General features: G+C 36.4%; 2 protein-coding genes across 2 annotated transcripts; both read left to right on the forward strand.

The window, feature by feature from the left end:
- The first annotated feature begins 21,984 nt into the window (after positions 1 to 21,984).
- LOC138337286 (uncharacterized) lies at positions 21,985 to 22,473 on the forward strand. The gene has a single exon (XM_069287191.1). The coding sequence runs from the start codon at positions 21,985 to 21,987 to the stop codon at positions 22,471 to 22,473; it is 489 nt and encodes a 162-aa protein (XP_069143292.1).
- A 1,963-nt stretch (positions 22,474 to 24,436) lies between these two features.
- On the forward strand, positions 24,437 to 24,931 carry LOC138337287 (uncharacterized). Its single transcript, XM_069287192.1, has one exon. The coding sequence runs from the start codon at positions 24,437 to 24,439 to the stop codon at positions 24,929 to 24,931; it is 495 nt and encodes a 164-aa protein (XP_069143293.1).
- Positions 24,932 to 25,293: the final 362 nt, after the last annotated feature.

The raw sequence follows: 25,293 nt of genomic DNA on the forward strand, positions 1-25,293 counted from the left end.
TCAAGATTAAAAAATTTGTACGTTGTACTGTTTGAAGCATAACCAAGAAAAGCACAAGTAGTAACTTTCTTACCCAACATTGTAATCTTGGGATCCATTAGCCTCACAAAGGCTAGCCAACCCCCAAACTCTTAGATATCACAAACTTGGCTTGTAACCTTTCCACAATTCAAAAGGTGTCAATTCAGACTTTTTATGAGGCACACGATTCAACACATAACAAGAAGTTAAGATAGTTTCACCCCAAAAAATGAAAGGTGCATGTGACTCAATTAGCATGTCATTAGTCAATTCAATCAAAGTTCTATTTTCCCTTTCTACTACTCCATTAGACGAAGGAGAGTAAGGAGGAGTAGTTTCATGATTTATTCTCAATGATCTAACAAAAGAATTAAGCTCATTTGATTCATAATCACAGTCTCTATCACTTGTAATTGTTTTTATTTTTCTTCCAAACTGATTTTCAACCTCATTGAGATAATTTTTGAAATTTTTGAAAGCATCACCTTTTAATTTTCATCAAGTAAACCTATGTAAACTTAGAAAAATCATCAATAAAAGTGATTAAATATCTATTACCTCCACAAGTTAGAATTCCACCAAGTTCAGAAATATCAGTATGAACTAATTCTAACAAATCAGTTTTTCTTTCAACTTGAAAATGAGGCCTTTTAGTGATCTTGGCTTTACTACAAGCCTCGCACTTTTCAAAACTCTTTTTAACCATTGGGATTAATCCTAAAGTAATCATGATTCCAACATAACGATCATTAATATGACACGAACGAGCATGCCAAAAATTAGTAGAAGAAAACATATAAATAGAAGTAGAAGATTTATCCATTTCAACATTTAACTTTAACATCCCATCACATGCATACCCATTCCCCACAAAAATACCTATCTTCACTATTACATATTGATTAGATTCAATAATATTTTTGAATTCTGCTTTATTAAGAAGAAAACTAGACATCAATTTTTTTCTCATAGAAGGAGTATAAAGTGCATCTTTCAATGTTAATATCCTTCCAAAAGTAAAACACAATTCAACATCTCCCTTTCCAAGCACTTGAGTAGTGTAAGCATCACCAAGCCTGATGGTTTTGGGCTCCTCAAAATGAGTATATTTTTTGAACCAGTCTTTGCCATAGAAGACATGACGGTTTGCACCAGAATCAACCCACCAACCATCAACATTCTCAACCATGTTTATGTCGGTAATCACCGCCACAATAGGTTCTTTGGTAACGTTTGCCTGAGGGTTAGGACCACGTTTTCGAAATCTGCAAACTCGAGCAATATGCCCACTGTTACCACAAACAAAACATTGTCCCTTTTTTGAACTTGGTGATTTTGTGCTTGGTGATTTTTACCATTATTTTTCTTGGAAGGTCTAGCATTATTTTTCTTGGATTTTTTCTTCAGGAGTAGCATTATTCGAAGTAATTAAATTTACCTTCGATGTGATGTTGTTCTCTTCTATTTTTAAAAGAACATCTTGGCCCCTTGCTTCTTCTTCCATGCGGATTTTCATTATCAAGGTTTCAAGAGAGGTTTCCTTTTGTTTGTGGCGCCTAGTTTTTTGAAATTCCTTCCAAGAAGGTGGAAGTTTATCCACAATGCCACAAACAACAAGGTTATCTCCTATTTTAACCTCTTCCGACCTTAACATTCCAACAATCATGATGAAGTCTTGAGCTTGATCTACCACAGATTTGTTGTCCACCATTTGGAAAAAAAATCGACTAGCTGCATATTTTTTCGCTCTAGCCTCTTCGGTATCATACTTACTCTGCACTGCCTTCCAAATTTTCTTTGCACTAGAGTAAGTTCTATCATAATAATCATTAAAATTATCAGATAGACAATTAAGAAGATAATACCGACACTTATAGGAATCACCATCATACTTTTCCACTTTCTCTAGATGAGAAATAGTTTCATCATCATTCATAGTGGTGATGTCTTCTTTATTTGGATTCTTCTCAGTTAATACATAAGAATCACTGAGAAGACTTATGTAGAAAAGTACTTTACCCTTCAATATCTTAAAATGGTTACCATTGAACCTAAATGGCTTGTTAAGATCTTCCATCTTGACATCCTCGATTTTTTCAATTGTAGCCATCTTGAATCTCCTTAAAATTGTTAGTGAAAAAAAAACTTACTAGATAATAAAATTGGAAGATTACAATTGAAAATAAAACGAAAAAATTAATATCTTCAGGCTGAGGCGCAGATATCTCGCTCTCTTTAAGGAGATTCAAGCCCACTGCAGCAAATGTTTTCTCCGGTCCAGCAGTAGTCCTCTTTGACTTGTCCCCTCCAAGATACAACAACCTTAAAAAGTATTACTCAACAACTCTAGACAAGAGTTAAGTCCAAAGCTCCACAAAAAAGAACACCTCCCTTCAACTAATAAGAACTCTCTTTTAGACTAAAGTCTTTCACTCTTTGTTTTCTCTTGTGTTTTGTATGTATCTCAAACCAAATGAACACCACCACTATGTATATAACATCAAGTATTCCTAGCAATGAATATAAAGATAATGGAGGTAGTAAATAGTGAAGATAATGACCTTAGGAGTTTCATAGGTTATATAGGTTACGGTAGGAGTTACATAGGTTACAAAGAGTAATGGAGGAATTAAGAATGAAATAAAGTGATGGACAACCAATGCTAATGGATGGTGTATAATTTATCCATTCCAATGTTTATTGGAATATTTTTATCTCTACAATGAATTCAACCAATAAAGCCAAAAGTAATGAGATTACATCGCTACCAAGTCAAAGATGAATAGCATGATTTAATTGGTAGTTTAAAACGCAAATTTCTATCAATGATCATTCTTATAACTCCAAAATAATGCAATTTAATATGTTAAATATTAATATTAAAATGCTAATAACCTAACAACACTTCTGACATTTTTTGGTCTATCCCTCTATTCATCTTTCTTTTTCAAAAGAAAACAACAAGTTTATTCTAATGTTTATAAAGCTTTAAAATAGTAAAACAAGAATGCAAGCACAAATCATTAGACAACCCTTCTCATACTAGAAAAAATTTGTATTAAATTATCAATCGTAGCTACAACCCTTGGATAGGGGACTTTAGGTACTCACAACACAAAATATCAAGAAATAATGTTTATCAATCATACAAGAATTAACCAACATGAAAAATGAGAAGGGAAACCTTAGAAAATATAGCAGAATCGCCTAATATGTTATGGAACTTGATTCCCCCGAAAATTAGCACAATAAAACTATTTATAGTCTAGAATAAAAAACACCTGGTCGCCTAAAGTTTCACGCACATGAAACCTCTCCGCGACGCATTCCCATCGCACACTCCACTACTAATTGGAATACCTTTTCTACATATGTGTATTAGCTCCACGATGCGGATATGCTCCCTCGTAGTATATTTTCTTGCTTCTTGGCCTCTTTTCTCTGAAACTTCATTTCTCTTTCCGACCTCTATCCAGGTGCCCCATTTTGAATTATTTTTCATTGATTTTCACCCTTAAACATCTAATCATATTAGTTATAACAAGCGACATCGAAAGACTCTCAAAACTTAATTTTGACGCTAAAAATTCTCTCAAACTTAGATATCTATATGGGATATATTGGTTGTTAGGAGCATAAATACACTCAAGATCAAGAGGTTGGGAATACATCTCGCTTTGAGATTGTATGCACAATTCATATGAATCAAAGTGCATTCTTTTGAATCTCAATATAAGCTCACTCACAAGTTTCTCTCAAGCCCTTTATAACTAGTCTCATGACTTCCTTCTACAGTCTCATGACTTTCTAGAGACTTTTGTTGAGATTTACTCATCGATAAGGATCTGGGCTTTGATTTTCAACTATATTGAGTATGAGCGTAGTCAAATGGATTTGAGAAACACACAAGTTTGAATATGTTTCTTATGACATAGTTCAATTGCATGATTTAGAGTATGAAAGAAAGAAATTTTTTTTAAATGTGTGTAGTATCTCATTTATATAAGTGGGGCCATCACAACTATAAGTAAGATGCGACTGACACGACTTTGGATCCATCCTAAGGTTTTTTAGCTCTGTGCTTAAATACAAACTTTGTCACACTCTGACCCTACATCCTGGACGTGGCCGATACTCGACAACCATTTCTGATCCCCAAGAAAACGTTTGGCTTGGATGACTACTTAGTGAATAACTCATTCAAGAAATAATAGGCTTTAAAATAGAATTTTGGAAATTTAAACTCAAAGTAAATATTCAACTCATTTGTCAGTAAAATACACAATAACACTAGTATAATAGCTTGCAAAAAATCTCAAGTAAATGTAAATATTGAAAGACTCCTCAACTCTAACTATCTATGAAGTCTCTAATGCTTAAGATAGGTTCGGGACAAGACCCACGACGCCTCAAAACAACTAAATTAAATGTAAATGTGAAGTCCTACAGAATATCAAGAGGTTCACTAAAATCTAACAAGGATGTAGAGTGATATCAACAAAGCACATGTTGATTATCCTTAACACTTGTATCTACATCATAAAAGAATACAGGTCAAATGACATATGTACATTCAAATGTACGAGTATGTAATATAATTGAAGCGAAATAACGGCATGAAAGGATTGCAATAGATATTACACATACTCAACAAATGTAATGAATTAAACAATTTTTTTGAGATTTACAAAAATACTTACTCATCTGTGAAACTCAACATAATAAGTGATATATAAAAATACACTTTAACTCTATTGGGAGATTCTCTAACCGACAACCAACACTATGAGCTACACGATGATACGTCTTGTCCACGCTGCCAGAACTTTTCCATATGGTATATAGGACACCTCAACTAAGTGGATCCACTAAAATCTGCAGTAGCCACTAAGGATTCATCTAAAAAAGTATGATCTTGTACCAATATTGGCAAGACATGGTTTATAGGGGCTCTGAGTTGTTTAACTCTCCCTTGTATTGGTTCTTAATACTACTCCCTATAATATATACTCTTTCTCAAATGTATAAAGACATTTCTCTTTCTCTAGTTTGAAATAATTTCTCAAACTAACCTTTTATAAGAGTTATCTTCTTTGAAATATCTTTGCAACTCAGTACTCATGTAGAAAACAATGTTTCGCTTTGTTTAAAGTGAAAATACTTTCTCTTTGTTGAGATAATACTAAAAAAGCGTCATTAAGAGGTAATTTCTTTGTAGTTGATATTTCTAAAATTCTTTTCACTTTTCTAAAATAACGGGTCTTCTCTTTTCTTCATGTAAAAAACATTTGGGACGTACTTAGTTCTCTTATACTCTTTCTTAAGCTCCTCTTAACTGTCCTAAAAATCAGTTTATATAATAATATTTTGTTTAAATCACTCAAAATAAGATTTCAATAAATACTCAAGAATAAGATTCATACTGAAATATAGATATGAACGAATCAAGTCAAGGATCTCAATAAATATATAGAAAATTCAATACTCAGATTTTAAAAACTCATAACTCAACGACACTACTCATCTCAAGAGTACTCAATTCATAGAGTGCATGCAAAAATATAGGCATGACACAACCAATTCAATAATATCAATGCATAAAATAAAGGAATTTAATGATTCAGAATAGAATTTTTTAAAAAATTAGGAACTAAATATAACACTTCAAAAATCCAAGACGTGTTCTAGAGCCTAACATAAGTGTCACTAAGTGTAGACACTGTTTTAAGGTCCATTAAAATCAATATAAGTCATTTAGAAAGTCTATAAACTAAAACAACCATGACGCTCGAAAGTAGTTCAAAGAGGTAGTAGCATGCCTTAGCCTATTTGACTAGAGTTTAGGAGTTGGAAATTCATGAAATTTTGTTCAAGGGTGTATAAAATGTTTTTAAGTTTGTTCATATTTAAAATTTCTGGGTACGACTCCCTAAGGAAAAACCAAGAGCCGTTGAGGAGGACCGTTTCGTTTTGGGGTCAAAAGCACTGCCTGGCCAATGTGCTCCTACGAGGGGAGTTGACGGAACGTGTGTGAATCGATGGGGCATCGATGCCATCCGTCGAACAACACTTAGAAATTTTGGAAAATGGTCCATTTGGATCAGTCTCTGAACTTACCTACAAATGTGCAGCACGGAATGGGTTGGGGTCATCGACTCACAGATGGACCATTGATCGAGGTCTCGTCTGTAGGGGCTAAGATTTTGTGCAAGTTTTTAGTTAGTTCCAATTAATTTCTTAAAGGGTTAGTTAATTAGTAAGGGTATTAGTTAGGTCTAATTATCTTATTTAAACACCCTATATAAAGTCCTCACCTAATTAAGAATAACTAAACTCTCATAACTCATTAACCCAAACTCTCTTCCTCCTCTCTTCTTTCTCTCACTAGTGAAGAACTCCATTGAAACCCAATATAGGGGAGGTTTTAAGGGATTCAAAATTTCAAGTTTCACCATAAATATTTATCAATTAGTAAGGTATTGGATCTAATTCATCTTTGATACCTCTTTCCTCAAAGGGTTCCATCAAATCGATTTCTAAAGTTGACTTTTGTAGCGGGTTTCATCGAATCGCGAAATTTGATGTTATAAATTGATATGTTTATGATTTCTTGTGGAAATTATGAATATATTAACATGTATTATGGATTAATTATGATATATCTTGATGGTTTGGTCTAGTTTGTAGAAGATGACATTACCCTTTAACCCTAGGTTATGATGTTGATATGAATTAGGTTATATTGGTTCAATTGACTTGGTTTTTGGTTGAATTACTACAAGATGATGTTTTTATACTTTTCATTAATGTATTAGGGTGATTTATAGTCCTTTCATGCTAGTTCTTGATAAGTGATCTAGGTTATGAAGTATTTTGTGAGTTAGACCTAAGTATTTTGTCTTAAGTTATTGTCTAGTATTGAATTGTGATGTGGTGATTATTCTAGACTTGTTATCATGTATATAATTTCATTATGATGATATTATACTCTAATTGGGTTTAATTAATGGTTGATGGTAGGACCTTGGTGCTGAATTATAAATGAGACGGTAAGTATTGTGATCCATTTCCTTTAATTCAAATTATGATTAATTGTGATTAAGTCATAATGTTTTACAGGAGTATGCCTTGTATTAGGATTCATAGGGTGGCATGGTTTTAATTTTAATTTCTTGACTATTATTTTTTGAGGTGTTGGCTTAAGATGTAAATGTTATAAGGATGGTGAATGATTTACCAATGTGCATTATCATGATATGAAAATGTTAACGTGCTAACGTCACCTATATGAACTGTAATGAAAGGACATACTAATGTAATTCCTATTGATCTGTGATGATGACTATGTTTATACAAAGGTTAGACCCTTTGACCTACTGTAAGCTATGATGATTAGTAAAGACATTTCAAGAGGGACTCTAGCTTAGCACCGAGTGAACTAGAGTGAGGAGTGTCCCTTTCCACATAGAAAAGTTAGGATCGCTAATGTACTCTTGAGATTGGAGACTACAATGCATGTAGTATAAAAAGGGTTCCAACTATATCTCCTAGTTCTTGAACTATGTTGCCCCTATAGGAATACTAGCTAGTGGATCCACGCAGTTGCTATGTTCATGTTTTGGTACTACCTTGGCAAGTAGTCTTCCTTCTTTCGGTGTAGGGTTCCATGAACTGGATTCCACATTATCTCATGTGGTCTATGTTGGTTAGGTCAAGATGTTCCCAAAAGGTAAAATGAACTAATAGGCTTATGATGATATATGATATGTATATGATGAATTTGTACATTGATGATAATATATGTTGACTAGTTTTACTTATGAATATATGTTGGTCTACATTGTTAAAGTAAAATGATATGTACTCTTAAATGATATGCTACGTGAACTAGGATGTTGGTCATGATTCTTGTTGGGTTAATTGATTGAGTAAGTTTATGGGTTTTTCTTGGTCATTGCATTTGTTAACTTGATAAGGGTTCATTGGTAATTGTCTTGTTGTGGTTATGTTATAATGAACTCTTATTCATACTTGTTGCTATTATGACTTGATGATAGAGTTACTTTACTATGTTATATACTCTATATCTATGTGCATTAAAAGTAGAAGACTAAGTAATCTTCCTATACGAAGGTTCTTTTATACTCGATATATATGTACTACGTGTATGTAGAGGTCTATGTAAACCTCAGAGTAGAAGTAATAAAAAGTTCTAAATTTTTTGCTAATTTGACTTTTGATTGTAGTGATGTAAGATAAGAGACTAGTCTTAGTACTCAAAGAGGACGATAAGGTCGGTTACGTCTAGGGGGGTTTTCCAGGATGTGATAAACTTGGTATCAGAGCATGAGGTTGAATATCTTTAAGTCGATATTTCTCTCAAACCACATCTATGTAGGTTCATATTCATAATTTTGAATCATGCCACACTTATGAATCGAAACTATATGACTCTTAGGAAACTCTCATTTTCTTGGAAGGCCAATATTGTGCCACTACAGTGTACTTATTGTGTGATTTTGCATCTAATCCTCTTATTGTAATTATCGGCAATGAATACTCGAATGAATGAGGCACGAAGACTTGAAGACGAGATCGCCAATACGGGAGTTTCTTCTCGTGTAGATCAAGTTCCTATTCTTGAGGAAAATGTGAATAATGACCAAGCCCCAGTCAATCCTCCCCCTTTTACGGATGAGAACATAAGGGCCGTTATTTTGCAAATGGTCCAAGCCATTACTACCCAAGAACAAGCCGCTACTACTCAAGCCCAAGCAATGACGACCCAAGCTAATCAGACGGTTGTGCCCCGAGCACACCAAAATATTGCTACCCTTGAATCCTCCTACTTTCTACGGGTCCAAGGTTGAATAAAACCCCCCAAGAGTTCATTAATGAAATCTACAGATCATCTATGCTATGGGTTTGTCTACTAGTAAATGGACGAGTTACCCATTTACCAACTCAAAGATGTGGCCCAAACATGGTATGTCCAATGGAGGGACAATAGGTTGTTAAGGGGTGGACCGGTGACTTGGGAGGTGTTCAAGAAGGCTTTTCTTGATCGATTTTCTCCTAGGGAGAAAACGGAAGCTAAAGTGGTGGATTTCTTCAACCTTCATCAAGGAGGTATGAGTGTGCTTGAATACTCTTTGAAATTCACTAAATTGTCAAAATATGCTCTTTCTTTGGTTTTCGAACCTAGAGATGAAATAAGTCATTTTTTGACGAGGGTGTTAGATGATTTACAAGAGGAGTGTCATTGGTCTATGATACACAACAATATGAGCATTTCTCATCCCATGTTCATACTCGAAATGTGGAAGAGACAAGGTCTAATAGGAAGAGTAGAGATGCCAAAAGGGCAAGATCATTTGATGGTTATCTTGAAAGGAAAGGCTTGAGATTCAAAACAAGACTAGGTTCGAAAAGAGGGTTTGTAATCGACTTCCTTCAAAATTCCCTAAGGCTAGGGATGACAGGGTGTCTAACCCTAAGTCTAAGCTAAGGTACACTACTTCACCAACCAAGAAGCCAACTTGTGGAAAGTATGGCAAGAAGCACTATGGTGATTGTCTGAAGGGAACAGATAACTATTTTGGTTGTGGTAAAATTGGGCAAAAGGATAGGGTTTTCCCTAATGTGAGGTTTCAAGACAAGTATAAGTGTCAAGCTCAAGCAAGTGGTTCAAATGAGGCTTTGAAGAATAACCGCTTCTGTGCTCTCTACAAATGGCCTATAGTCGGCAAAAGTCTTATGACAATCATAGGAGAAGGGATTTGGAGTTTGAAGAAGGTGATAAGGTGTATTTGAAAATTTCGCCTATGAAAGGGGTGGTTAGATATGGAAAGAAAAGAAAGTTTAGTCCTCGTTATGTGGGTCCCTATGATGTCTTGCAAAGGGTTTGTAAGGTAGCCTATGAATTAAGGTTTCCTAGTGAAATGGCTTCGATTCATACAGTTTTCCATGTTTCCATGCTTAAGAAGGGTATCGGTGATCCCGAGACTATCCTTCCTATTGAGGTTCTTGGTGTGAAGGATACTTTCTTTTAGGAGGAAGTTCCGGTTCAAATCCTTTGTAGGCAAGTAAAGAAAATAAGGAACAATGAGGTGGTTTCCATAATGGTGTTATGAAAGAATCACCTAATTTAGGATGCAACATGGGAGGCCGAGGCCGACATGAAGTCCCGTTACCCTCATCTATTTGATAACTAAGGTTAGTTATTCTTACTAATAATGAAAATAATGACTAAAAATTAAAACTTCTTCATTTTTGGAGAAGTTTTGCCAAAATGTGCATTTTTTTATGTTGTTACAGTGATTACAGTAAAGTATGCCCATAATTTGCAATTTTGCTTGTTTGAGTTATGTTGTGCATTTTGATATGGTGGGTCTTTATAAAATTATATGTAGCTTGTTGGTAAGTTGAACTTTGGCATAGTTGACTCATAAATGTTATGTTGAGCTCTTGTTCTTGTGAGAAGGATATTCCTCATAATGTATTGTTGAGCCTTATGTGTGGAAATTGAAAATTTTGAACTTCCTTATGTAAATGATATGATTGGTGTTTTAACTAATGTTGTTATGTATTGTTGTTGGTTGTGATTCTAGTCTTGAGTCTATTACTTCTTTCAAAAGATTTTTAGTGTCATTCGAGGACGAATGTTCCTAAGGGAGGGGGGATAATGTTACACTTCAAAAATTAAAGATGTGATCTATAGCCTTACATAAGTATCATAAGGTTTAAATACTGTTTTAAAGTAAAATTTAATGTATATAAGTCATTTAGAAAGTCTAGAAACAAAAACGTCCATGACGTCCGGAAACTAGTTCAAGGAGGTATTAGTGTGCCTTAGCCTATTTGACTAGGTTTTAGGAGTTGGAAATTCATGAAATTTGGTAGAAGTGTGTCTCACATGTGTTTAAGTTGGTTCATACTCTAAATGTCTGGGTACGACTCTCCAAGGACCAACCAAGGTCCCTTGAGGAGGACCCTTTCATTTTAGGGTCAAAAGCACTTCTGGGGCAGTGTGTACCAACTAGGGGACTTGATGGAACGTGTGTGGATCGATGGGGCGTCGATGCCATCTGTCGAACAACACTTAGAAATTATGGAAAATGGTACATTTGGATTAGTCTCTGAACTTACCTACGGATGTGCAACACAGAAGGGATAGGGGTCGTCGACTCATAGATTGTCCATTTGTCGAGGTATCGTTAGTGAGGGCTAAGGTTTCTGCACGTTTTAAGTTAGTTCCATTTAATTAATTAAATTATTAGTTAATTAGTTGGGGTATTATGGAGATCTAATTAAATTATTTAAACACCCTATATAAAGTCCTAACCTAATCAAGACTAATTAAACTCTCATAACCCATAAACCCAAACTTTCTTCCTTTTCTCTTTTTTCTCTCTCTAGTAAAGAAATCTTTTGAAGACCAATCTATGGGATATTTAAGGGATTGAAAGAGTCAATTCACCATAAATATTCATCAATTAGTAAGGTATGGGATCTAATTCACCTTTGAGACCTCTTTCCTCAAACAGTTCCATCAAATTGATTTCTAAAGTTGACATTTCAAGTGAGTTTCATCCAATCTCGAAATTGATGTTATGAATTGATTTGCTTATGATTTATTTGGATATTATTAATAAATTAACATTTATTCTACCTTAATTATGATATATCCTTATGGTATGGTCTTGTTTGTAGAACATGACATTTACCCCTTAACCCTAGGTTATGATCTTGATACGAATTAGGTTATATTGGTTCAATTGACTTGGTTATTGGTTGAATTACTACTAGATGATGTTCTTACGCTATTAATAAATTAATTAGGGTGATTTATATTCCTTTCATTCTAGTTCTTGAGAAGTGATCTAGGTTATAAAGTATATAGTAAGTTAGACCTAAGTATTTTGTCTTAAGCTATGATCTAGTATTGAATTGTGATGTGGTGATTTTTCTAGAATTTTTATCATGTAGAATATTGCATTATGATGATATTATACCCTAATTGGTTTGATTAAGGGTTGATGGTAAGACCTTAATGATGAGTTATGAAGGAGAATTGGTAAGTATTATGATCCCTATCCTTTGCTTCAAATTATGGTTAATTGTGATTAAGTTATGATGTTGTATATGACGATGATGATGTTTATAGAAGGGTTAGACCCTATGACCTACAACACTATGATGATTAAATAAAGATATTAAAGACATTTCAATAGGACTCTAACTTAGCAACGAGTGAAATGGAGTGAGGATTGTCCCTTCTCACATAGGGAAGGTAGGATCACTAATGTACTCTTCAGATTGAAACTACAATGCATGTAGCATAAAGAGGGTCCCAACCATATCTCCTAGTTATTGAACTTTGTTGCCCCCATAGGAATACTAGCTAGAGAATCCATGTAGTTTCTAAGTTCATAATTTTGTACTACCTTGGAAAGTAGTCCGCCTTCTTTCGGTGTTGGGTTCTATTACATCAGATTCCACCTTAGCTTATGTGGTCTATGTTAGTTAGGACAAGATGTTCCCAAAAGTTAAAATGAACTTAAATAATGAACTCCAAGTAAGATAACCTAAGGGGTCTAGCTTAGTTTAGGCAGGCATATGGGACTCTACCTAAACATTTCACTAGTCAGCCTTGAGGGGAGTCTTAGTAGGATGTTCTTATGTATGAATACTTTTATGATGATATAAGACATGTATATGATAAACCTGCACATTGTTGATGCTATACATTGATTAGTTTCACTTATGAATATGTGTTGGTCTACATTGTTAAAGTAAAAAGATATGAAATCTTAAATGCTATACTATGTGAAGTAGGATGTTGGTAATAATTCTTGTTGGCTTACTTGATTGAGTAAGGTTATGGGGCTTTGCTTGATCATTGCACTTGTTGACTTGATAGGGGTTCATGGGTAATTGTCTTGCTTAGGTTATGTTATGTTGACCTCTTCTTGATTCTTGTTAATATTATGACTTGATGATAGAGTTACTAGACTATGTTATATTCTATATATATATGTGCAATAAAAGTAGAAGACAAAGTAATTTTTCAAGACGAAGAGTCTATGTATACTCGATATATATATATATACTATGTGTATGTAGAGGTTTATGTAAACCTCCGATTAGAAGCAATGAAAAGTTTTAAATTTTCTACTAAATTTTACCTACGAATGTAATGATGTAAGCTAAGACAGTAGTCTTAGTCCTCAAAGATGACTACGACGCCGGTTACGTCTAGGGTTTTTTTCTGATGTGACAAACTTAGTATCATAGCATGAGGTTGAATATCTTTAAGTCGATGTCTCTGTAAAACCATGTCTACGTAGGCTTTTATTCATAATTGTGAAGCGCGCCACACTTATGAATAGGAATATATATGATGCTTAGGAAAGTCTCACTTTCTTGGAAAGCCAATATCGTGCAACTAGAGTGTACTTATTGTGTTCTGTTGCATCTAATCATCTTATTGTGATTATCGGAAAAGAATACTTGAAAAAATGTGGCACGAAGACTTGAATAAGAGATTACCAATGCGGGAGTTCCTCCCCGGGTGATTATGTTCCTCCTCTTGAGGAAGATGTGAATGATGACCAAGACCAGGTCAATTCTCCCCCTTTGACGGATGAGAACATATGGGTGGTTCTTTTCGTAACAGTCCAAGACATTACTACCCAAGCACAATCTGCTACTACTCAAGCCCAAGCAGTGACGGTGAAAGCTAATCGAGCACACCAACAAGTTGCTACCATGACCTCTCGTCTAAGGGACTTCACTAGGATGAATCTTTCTACTTTCTAGGGTCCAAGGTTGCAGAAGACCCCCAAGTGTTCACTGATTGAATCTACAAGATTCTCTATCGTATGGGGTCATCCACTACTGAAAAAGGACGAGCTAGCCACTTACCAACTCAAAAATATAGCCCAAACTTGGAATGTCCAATGAAGGGACAACAGGCCGTCAAGGGGTAGACCGGTGACTTGGGAGGTTTTCAAGAAGGATTTTCTTGATCAGATCTTTCCTAGGGAGAAGAGGAAAGCGAAAGTGGTGGAGTTCATCAACCTTCTTCAAGGATGTATGAGTGTGTTTGAATACTCCTTTAAATTCACTAAGTTGTCAAATATGCTGATTTTTTGGTTTTCGATCCTTGGGATGAAATAACTCATTTTGTGATTGGGGTGTCGAATGATTTGCAAAAGGAGTGACATCGGGATATGCTACACAACAACATGAACATTTATTGTCTCATGGTTAATACTCAACATGTGGAAGAGACAAGGTCTAAGAGGAAGAGTAGAGATGCCAAGAGGGCAAGATCATTTGATGGTAGTTCTTCAAAAGAAAGGCTTGAGATTCAAGACAAGCCTAGATTCAAAAAGAGGGTTTCTAATCAAGTTCCTTCCAAATTCCCTAAGGCTATAAATGATAGGGTATCTAACCCTAAGTCTAAGGGAAGGTATGTTAGTTCACTAACCAAGAAGCCAACTTTTGGGAAGTGTGTGAAGAACTATGGTGATTATCTTAAGGGAACGGATAATTCTGTTGGTTGTGGTAAAAATGGGTACAATGTTAGGGATTGCCCTAATGTAAGGGGTCAAGACAAGGGTAGTGTTCAAGCTCAAGCAAGTGGTCTAAATGAGGATCCGAAGAAGAACCACTTCTATTATCTCCGCTCTAGGGGTGAGCTAGAGACGTATCCCGACATGGTGACGAGTATGTTGGAAGTCTTATTTATTGATGTATATGCCTTACTTCATCCCAGTGCTACCTTATAATTTGTTAGTCCTCTAGTAGCTAAAAAGTTTGACATAATGCCCGATATTTTGCATGAACCTTTTGTAGTGTCTACCCCAGTTGGTGAGTTGGTTGTTGCAAAAAGGGTATATAAAAAGTGTCGTATAATGTTGCCTAATAGGGTATCTTATGTTGAATTAGTAGAACTTTATATGCTTGATTTTGATGTCATTTTGGGTATAGATTGATTGCATGGTTGCTTTGCCACTATAGATTGTAGAACGAGGGTGGTGAAAGTTTAACTTTCCAATGAGCCCATTTTAAAGTAGAAGGGGAGAAATTATATTTCTAGAGTTCATATCATCTCTTGTTTGAAAGCATGCAAAATGATCTCTAAAGGGTGTTTATATCATAAGTAAGAGTCCAAGATTTAAACTTCGAAATTCCTCCCATTGAGTCGGTCCCCGTAGTGAGGGAATTTCCGGAGGTTTTTCCTAATTATCTTCCTGATATTTCTCCTGGATGAGAAATTGAATTTTTGTATCAACTTGTTACCGGATAAAAACCCCATTTCAATTCCTCATTATCGGATGGATCCGACTGAACTGAAAGATTTGAAGGCTCAACTCAAAGATCTACTAGACAAAGGCTTCATTAGACCTAGTATTTCTCCCTTAGATGCTCTGATTTTGTTTGTGAAGAATAAGGATGAGGCCCTTAAGATATGTATTGATTACCGCTAACTCAATAAAGTCACTATTAATAACAAGTATCCTATCCCTCGGATTGACGACTTGTTTGATCAACTCCAAGGGGAAGCAACTTTTCTAAGATTGATTTGAGATCATGGTATCACCAACTTAGGGTGAGTGTTGTAGATCTACCAAAGACGGTGTTTCGGACTAGATATGGTCATATGAGTTCTTAGAAATGTTCTTTGGTCTCACAAATGCCCCGACAACATTTATTGATCTCATGAATAGGGTGATTTGAAGTTACATATATTTACTTTTCATTGTCATCATTGACGACATTTTGATACATTCAAAAAATGAGGGTGACTACACGAACCATTAGAAGGTGGTGTTACAAGTTCTTAAGGAGAATTAATTGTTTTCCAAATATAGCAAATGTGATTTTTAGTTGAGGTAGGTGGCATTTCTTGGTCATATCATCTCTAGTGATGGAGTTGAGGTTAACCCAACGAAAAATGGAGGCGGCAAAAAATTTGTCTAGACCATTAACTTCTACCAACATTAGGAGTTTCTTGGGTCTAGCAGGTTATTATCTGAGGTTTGTGGATGGTTTTGTGTCCTTTGCATCTCCCTTGACTACTTTCACCCAAAAGAGTAAGTAATTTGAGTGGTCGGAGGCATGTGAGATAAGTTTCAAAATTTTGAAAAATAGGCTTACTTTTGCTCCAGTGTTGACTTTATCGGAGGGTACAAAGGGTTTTGTTGTGTATTGTGATGCATCCCGAGTAGGTTTAGGGTGTGTGCTTATGAAACATGGGAAAGTGATAGCCTATGCTTCTAGGAAACTTAAAGTGCATGAGAGAAACTATCCAACTCATTATATTTAATTAGCGGCCATGGTATTTGCCTTGAAAATATGGAGGTTTTACTTGTATGGTGTCCATGTTGATGTATATACGGACCATAAGAGTCTCCACTATGTTTTTACCCAAAAGGAGTTGAACCTCCGAAAAAAAAGGTGCTTAGAATTTTTTAAATGACATGAGTGTTCTCTATCACCACGCAAGGCCAACGTGGTTGTTGATGCTCTAAGTAGTATGACCATGGGCATTGTGTCTCATACTGAGAAAGCCCGGAAAGACCTAGTTAGAGATGTTCATAGGTCGGCTAGATTGGGTGTGAGGTTAGAAGATTCTCCGAATCGTGGTTTTATAGTCCATCATAACTCCGAGTCATCTTTGGTAATTGAGGTGAAATCCAATCAACACTTTGATAAACCATTGATGGAGTTGAAGGAATCAGTTTCTTGGTAAGCTTAATTAGTCAGTCTCTCCGTAGGGGGGATGGTGTCTTGAGGTATCAAGGAAGATTGTGTGTTCCCAATATAGATGGGTTAAGGAACTGGATTCTTGAGGAAGCCCATGGATCCCGTTACTCCATTCATCTAGGTTCGACAAAAATGTAACATGACCTTAGGAAAGTATTTTAATGGGAAGGTTTGAGAAGGACATAGCGGAGTTTGTTTCTAAGTGTCCAAATTGCCAACAAGTGAAAGCCGAACACCAAAAGTTTGGTGGCTTACTACAAGAAATTCAAATTCCTACTTGGAAGTGGGAAGACATCAATATGGATTTTTATAGTACGTTTTGCTCTGACTCAAAGGCAATATGAGTCTATATAGGTGGTTGGGGATAGCGTGACCAAGTCCGCTCATTTTATTTCCGTCAAGTCTACTTATTCGACAGAAGATTATGGAAGGATCTTCATAGATGAGATTGTGTGTCGCCATGGTATTCCTTATCCATCATATCAGACAAGGTGCACAATTCACATCTAGGTTTTGAAGGTCATTCAAAGGAGGTTTATGTACTAAAATGAACCTAAGCACCACTTTTCATCCCCAAATGGATGGTCAAGCGGAGCGTACTATTCAAACCCTTAAAGATATGTTAGGGCTTATATTATTGATTTCAAGGGAAATTGGGATAAGCATTTGTAACAACCCTAAATATGAATAAGGTAAGAAATGCTTAATGTGTCAAGAATGCCTACGATTAGACCAGGGTTCACAAAGACGGATGCGCGTAAAACCAGAGCTCGGAACCCTTGCTACAGCCAAGACAACTAACTTGGGAAGTCAGTTGATCTTGGAAAGATTGGGTCCAACTATGTAGGCCTCTCGAATATGAAGATTTACTCAAAGGAGTCTTTATCGGACTTAAAAAGAAGAAATCTTAGGTTCGAAGAGTCTAGGGGTGAAATGGTCATTTTCCTGGATAAGGGTAGTATTGTAATTACCCTAAATATGTAATTAATTATTTAATTAATAAAGTGGAGGGGTAATGTGGGGAGAGAGGGCCGAAATTGAGCCCTTGAAATGAAGTCTTCCTCCATGCAAGTTCGAACCTAAGTGGGAGCAATGATTTAATGTGATTTTTGTCATTAGTGAATTAATTTAACGACTTAATAATATATGGATGATTTAAAAAGGAAATAAGATTTTATTATTAATTATTATTTATTTATTTATTTATTAATTTTTTTAAAATTGACTAAGTCTTGCCAACTATCCTAGTTTTAAGAGGCACTATCTCTCACGCCTTAATCTCTCTCTCTCGTCTAAATTGTTTTTTCTTGGCTGAAAAAACAAAATATAAAAACATCATAAGACAATCAAAATTTCTCTACACTCAAAGAAGTTACAAACAAAAAAATATACAAGCAAGCAAGCGAACTTAAGAAACGAAAACTTTGCATCATCTTCTCGACAGGTAAGGTGGGAGTTTCTGTGTTGTACATTGGGTTTGGTGGTGATTATGCGCAGAAACTTTGAGTGTTGAACAACACTAAGAACAGGTATGGGTTTTCTCTATTGTAATCCTTTCTCCAAGAGAAATCTCTTTCTACAAAATTCTATGTATAAAACTAGGGTTGTCCCCTTCATTCTTGAACTCCTTGTCCCTAGTCTCCTTCCAATTTCAATCTAAAATAGTTTAGAAATCATGTTTTTGGTATAATTACTGGTATGTAAGTGTGAAATATGATGTTCCTTATGATTTTATGTTTGGAAATAGTAAGCATGTTCAATGATGTTAACCGAAAATGATGTGGTGCAATGTGTAAAATGTTTGTTGTTGTTCTCCATTTGAATCCTTAAAATGACTTTTTGATGATTAGAATTATTGTTCATAAGGTGTGTAAATTTTGATGTAAATGAATGTTAGGTGGCTGATCGTAAGTGGAAAAATCTAATCTAAAACAACAATGAATCTACACCTAAGAATGGGTTAAACGAACTGTGAAAGTACCTTAAAACGAACGTATGAATGTTGTTAAATAAAGGCTAAAAAAATTCCAGCACTTGGTGATGGAATTTTCGGCCAGAATACTTGAGGCTGAGAGGTTCAAAAGTATATTTAAAACATGTGAGGTCAGTGGGGATTGAACCCAAGACCTCATTACATGGAGGCTGAAAACCAAATGAGAGGTAGGATTCGAACCCACAACCTCTAGGTAAAACAAGAGAGTAAGGGGGAAATTTTAAATTAATAAAAATAATGAGAGAAGTGGGGTTCGAACCCACCACCTCTTGGATGAAGGAGGACACAAAGAGATAAATTAAATAGAAAATAAAGTGAAGTTGTGGGGGCTCGATCCCACAACCTCACTTCCAACGCTTAAGTAGTAAACTTTTAAATTAAAATAAAAATAAGAAGGTTGTGGAGGTTCGAACCCACAACCTCTAAGTCCCATGCGAATCAAAGAAAAAAATAGAGGTTGTGGGGGTTTGATCCCACAACTTCCTAGTTAAGACGAAATGGACAAGGAAAATAGATAGCAAAATAAAAAGGGGGTTGTGGATGTTCGAACCCAAAACCCTCGGCCAAAGGAGATAAGTTCTAGAAAGAGGAACTAAAAAGAAATGTTGATTTTGGGGTTCGATCTAGGATCCCAATGTCAAGAGGACTAAAAATAAAATCAAGGAAAAATGTAAGTGTTGTCCATGGGATTTGAGCTTGGGTTCCCTTGCCCCAAATTTTCGTATTGATACATAAATAATACGTGAATTAAATGTTAAAGAATAATTTCACCTACTTAGATCAAAATCAAAATTTTGGCATACATACTAGATACATAAGTCTTGTACTACATAATCTTAGGAAGCTATGAGTAACTTAACAAACTATGAATGAAGCCTCAGACTTGTATGTATAGACCCATAAGTCAAGAATATGATTAAAAATAAGTGAACCTAAGATGTGTGTGATGAAATGATGTAACCATAGAAAGGTTAAGTACTTGTGTAAGATACACTAAATGACCAAATGCATTGGCATATGATGAAATAAAAATTCACGTAAAAAGGGGCGAGTAATTATGAAGAGCAAATGTGCTAATGTTAATGAATGTGTTGACAACATGATATAAGGCCAATGTAAAAGATGAGAAAAATCTCAAATGAGCCTAAGTTAATGTTACCAAAACGTACTCACCTATGAGAGTGTAAAGTTAAGACTTGTCTTTATGAACACTCTAATGAAAGTACTGGGATGAACACACTTGATACTAATGATGAGATGAGAAATCATATATTGATCTATGATCCTCATACTATGCAAACTTCCATGACGTATGAGTTGAATGAAATGGAACTTTATATAGAGCACCGATAGACTAGCTATAAGCGATGATGCCTTCTTTCGAGAACGATGGAGGTTTACGTAACTCTCATGAGATAATACTTTCCGGCATTATCGGGTATGGGTTTCCCTATATATCCTAATCTTTGAACCTATACTGCCAATGTAGGGATCTAGCAGGGTTCAATCCCCTATATATGCTAGCATGTTTTGGGTCACTTTGGCCGGTGATTCCATCTCTTTTCGGTGTGGGGCAGACACTGGATTTGTAATGATTGTCACATGATCTATGTTAGTTACAGTTAAAGTTCCCAATGAATGAATAAGGTCAGCCTCAAATGATGCACATAATGAAACAAATTATACCAAAGGTGTTAGTATAGGATAATCAAGAGGTGAGCTAGACCTAAGTAATGAAAGTAGGTCATTCTTGATCATTGCACAGCAAACCCAATGAATGTCTTAAACTACACCCTATGTATAGCTGGTGTTCACCTAGACTATGAACGTCATGAAGTGAAGTATGTCTGAATGAATGAAGCAGACTCTGTGTTTGCTAAAAAAGGCTCCCTAGTTAAGGTCCCATATGTTGAGCCCTCATTTAGAGAAGTTTTAATATCAAGTCCATGATTCCAAGGTCTCGTGGCATATGAATGAATGATATGAAAGATGTTATGTGCTATATGCAAAACAATATGTGATATGTGTAATATGTTATGTGATGTGTTCAGTATAATAAGTATGATGATGCATGTTACTCTCATGGCATGAATTTTGTAATCCATATTTGGAAATCTCACTAACTTTCCTAATCCCATTTTGTCAAGTCCACTAAATTGACTTCCCATAATCATATTGTAAGGAAAGAGTTGTTCTTACTCATGCATGTCCTTTATGTGTGCTTGCATATACCCATACTTAGTACAAGTATGTACTAATCCCCTACAATTCTACAACTTTAGGTGCAGGCACAGGTGGACGCTAGAGCTTATAGGTTGACGTTGCAGTTATCCGAACGTGGAACATTTATCAGGACTTGTTCGGCCCTCATGCTTTCGAGGATGTCTACCGCTATTATCTAGCTTTGATGTAGTCTATAGCCGGTGGAGCATGTTCCACTAGTGTTTCTTTCCACTTTTGTTCAGAATTTGTATTGGTGTCATTTTGGCAAAAATACGTTTAAGTAAAATTATGAACTGATTCTTTCATTTGATTTTCTCCCTATTAGATGGTTGATTTATGAACGCCTATAACATTAAGTTTAAAATTCTTAGCATGAAATAAGAAAACAAAAAGTTCAATTTTTTTGCTAAAATTAACCTAGATGAAGTGAGAATGACGTATGTAGGCTTGTTTGCAACTTCTGAGAGGTCAACTACGCCGATCTCATCTAGGTTATAGATTATGGTCGTGAAAAAGTTGGTATCAAAGCCCTAGATTAAATTTTGAGGATAATAAGTTCACATCAACCACATTGAGTAGTTTCTAAGTGATGGTAGTAAAGTGCACCACTATCCCGAATCAGAGACTGCATGATGCGAAGGAAAATTTCCCTTCTACTGATAGTGCCTTTTCAAATGTATGATTTTTTTGCGTTATGAGCGTATCTAACATCAACTCTTGAGATTCAGAAATATGAATACGAGGAGAAATATAGGCGGAGATATTGGAGGAGCAGCTCCTAGGGTAAACCAAAATCCTCCCCAGGCCCCAACCGTTGAAATGGAGATGCTTGTTAACTGAGCTGGGTTGACAGATGGAGAAGTAAGGATAGCCCTGGTACAGATGGCCCAAGCCATCACCTAACAAGCTCAAGCTATGACAGCCCAGGCAGAGCAACAAGGTGTTACTAGGGAGAACCCACCTGTCACACCATGGCTAAAAGGTTAATGGACTTCACAAGGATGAATCTTCCCGTTTACACTGGATCTAAGATTGCCGAGGATCTTGAGGAAGACTGTAGGGAAACTATGTTGCATGATAGCATGGACCTTTCCAGGCTTATGGTCCGTGTCCAACAGCTGGAGGAAAGCGGGAAGAGAAAGCATACTAGGGCAGGGAACAGGTCAAGGCAAGTTGAGAAGAATTTCTCAAGGAAGAGTAGTATTCAAATCAATGATAAGCCTAGGTTTAAGAAGGGACTCTCCCACCAAGGGGAGTCAACTTCAATCAAAAGTCGCAATGATAGGGATTCCGAGCCCAGAGTTAAGAGAAATAGTGAAGTAGATACACCTCAAAAGAGGCCACCTTGTAGGAAGTGTGGCAAACTTCATAGAGGAGAGTGTATGAGGGGCTCTAACGCTTGTTACTGTATTAGCAAATCGGGTCACATGATGAAGGATTGTCCGTATATGAGAGGTTGAGAAAAAAAGAAAGGAGAAAGTTCAACCGAATGGTTCAAGTGAGGAGACTCTAACGAGGCAACGATTCTTTGCACTCAAGTCGAGGGGGGTTAGGGATGGAGGTATCCCAAAGACAGCCTTTCGTACCCATTACGGTCATTACGAGTTTTTAGCTATGTCATTTGATCTCACTAATGCACCTGCTGCATTTATGGATCTCTCGAACAGGGTCTTCAGTGAATACCTTGACTCTTTCGTCATTGTATTCATCGATGACATTCTCATCTACTCAAAGACCAAGGAGCATGAACGACATTTGAGACTAAACTTGCAGGTACTTAGACAACATCAGTTGTATGCCAAATTCATCAAGTGTGAATTCTTGATAAGATTAATGATCTTCCTGGGTCATGTTGTGTCCGATCAAGGTGCAGAGGTGAACCCCAGGAAGAATGAGGTTGTTAATGATTGGACAATATCTCTTACTCCCACAAATATTTGTAGCTTCTTAGGATTGGTTTGTTACTACCGCAGATTCGTGGAGGGTTTTTCTTCCATCGCTGCCCCACTGACAACTTTGACTAAGAAGAAGGCCAAGTTTGAATAGACAGAGACTTGTGAGAAGAGTTTCCAGCAACTCAAGAACAAACTTACTTCAACCCCGGTGCTTACTTTGCCTGAGTGTTGTGAGAATTACACTGTTTATTGTGATGCATCTAGGGTTGGTTTGGGTTGTGTTCTTATTCATGGTTGTAAGGTAATAGATTATGCATCCCAAAAGCTCAAGGTTCAGGAGAAAAATTATCCCACTCATGACCTAGAGTTGGAAACTGTGGTGTTTGCACTGAAGCTATGGAAGCACTACTTTTATGGGGTGCATGTGGATGTGTTTAGAGACCACTAGAGTCTCTAGTATGTTTTCACACAGAAAGTGGAATCCATGTTAGCGGAGATGGTTGGATCTAACGAAGGACTATGACATGAATGTCCACTACCATCTAGGTAAGGGTAATGTAGCTCATGCTTTGAGCAGGATGAGCATGGGAAGTATAGCCCACGTTATGGATGAGAAGAAAGAGTTGGTGAAAGATGTACACTGACTGGCCAGACTGGGTGTGTGGTTAGTTGACTCTACTAGTGGGGGTTTTTCAGTTCGTCCTAGTTCTAAATCATCCTTAGTAATTGAAGTCAACAAGGGTAAACATCTTGATCCTGTGTTGATGGAGCTGAAGGACTAAGTGTTGGTTAAGATAAATGAGTGTTTTACTTTGGGAGATGATGTCATACCTTTTGGTACCAGGACAGGCTATGTGTACCAAATATGGATGATTTGCGGACCAGGATCATTGCAGATGCCCATGGTTCCAGATATTCCATACATCCATATTCCACAAAGATGTATCATGATCTTAAGCAGATTTATTGGTGGGATGGCATGAAGAAGGACATTGCATAATATGTGGCCAAATGTCCTAATTTTCAACAGGTTAAGGCAAAACATCTTAAGCCTGGCGGTCTTACTTAGATTATTAAAGTTCCAACTTGGAAATATGAGGCCATTAATATGGACTTCGTGGTTGGTCTTCAGAAGACTAGGAGACATCATGACTCCATATGGATTATTGTGGAAAGGATGACTAAGTCTACTTACTTTATACATGTGAAGTCTACTTACAGAGCTGAGGATTATGCAAAAATCTACATTTATGAGATTGCGAGATGTCATGGGATTCCTTTGTCTATCATTTCAGATAGACGAGCTCAGATCACTTCACATTTCTGGAGATACTTCTAGAAGAGCTTAGGCACACAGGTGAAGCTTAGTACTGCCTTTCATCCTAAGACTGATGGGCAGGTAGAGCGCAACATTCAGATATTGGAGGATATGTTGAGTGTGTGTGTGATTGAATTTAGGAGTAGTTGGGATGACCATCTACCTTTGATATAATTCTTGTATAATAACATCTATCACTCAAGCATTGGGATGGAACTGTTTGAGGCACTGTATGGTAGGAGGTGTAGATCTCAAGTTGGGTGGTTCGAGGTTGGAGAGTCATCCATTTTGGGTCCAGAGATCATTAATGAGGCCTTAGAGAACGTCAGAGTGATTAAGGATAGCTTGACTACTACTTACAGTCGGCAGAAGTCATATGCAGATAACAGAAAACGACCATTAGAGTTTGATGTTCGTGGCCAGGTCTATCTGAAGATATCACCTATGAAGGGGGTGATGAGGTTTGGCAGGAAAGAGAAGTTGAGTCAGAGGTATGTTGGGCCTTACGAGATCCTACAATGTGTTGATGAGGTGGCCTATAAGTTGGCATTACTTGAGGAGATAGCTTCTATCCATCCAGTCTTTCATGTATCCATGTTAAAGAAGTGCCTAGGTGATTCAGCATCGATTCTACATGTGGAAGGTTTGGAGGTCGATAAAGACTTATCCTATGAGGAGATACCTGTTGCGATCATTGACAAATAAGTCAAGCAGCTGAGGAACAAGGAGATTGCCACAATGAAGGCATTGTGGAGAAATCATCTTGTTGAGAATGCTACCTGGGAGGCTGAGGCCGACATGAGATCCCGTTACCCTCATCTTTTTATCTCTTGAGGTTAGATTTCCTACTTTTATGTCTAAGTTTCCTTATCTCTCCATATTTTGTTGCTATTGCTTGGTTGTGCATAGTGATTATGTTATGATTTGACTGCATTACGCTAGGTAGTGGTAGTTTCATTCGGGGACGAATGTTCCTAAGGGGGGATAATGTAACAACCCTAAAAATGAATAAGGTAAGAAATGCTTAATGTGTCAAGAATGCCTACGATTAGACCAGGGTTCACACA

This window comes from Solanum lycopersicum, chromosome 7 (genome assembly GCF_036512215.1).
Source record: "Solanum lycopersicum chromosome 7, SLM_r2.1".
Taxonomy (NCBI): Eukaryota; Viridiplantae; Streptophyta; class Magnoliopsida; order Solanales; family Solanaceae; genus Solanum; species Solanum lycopersicum.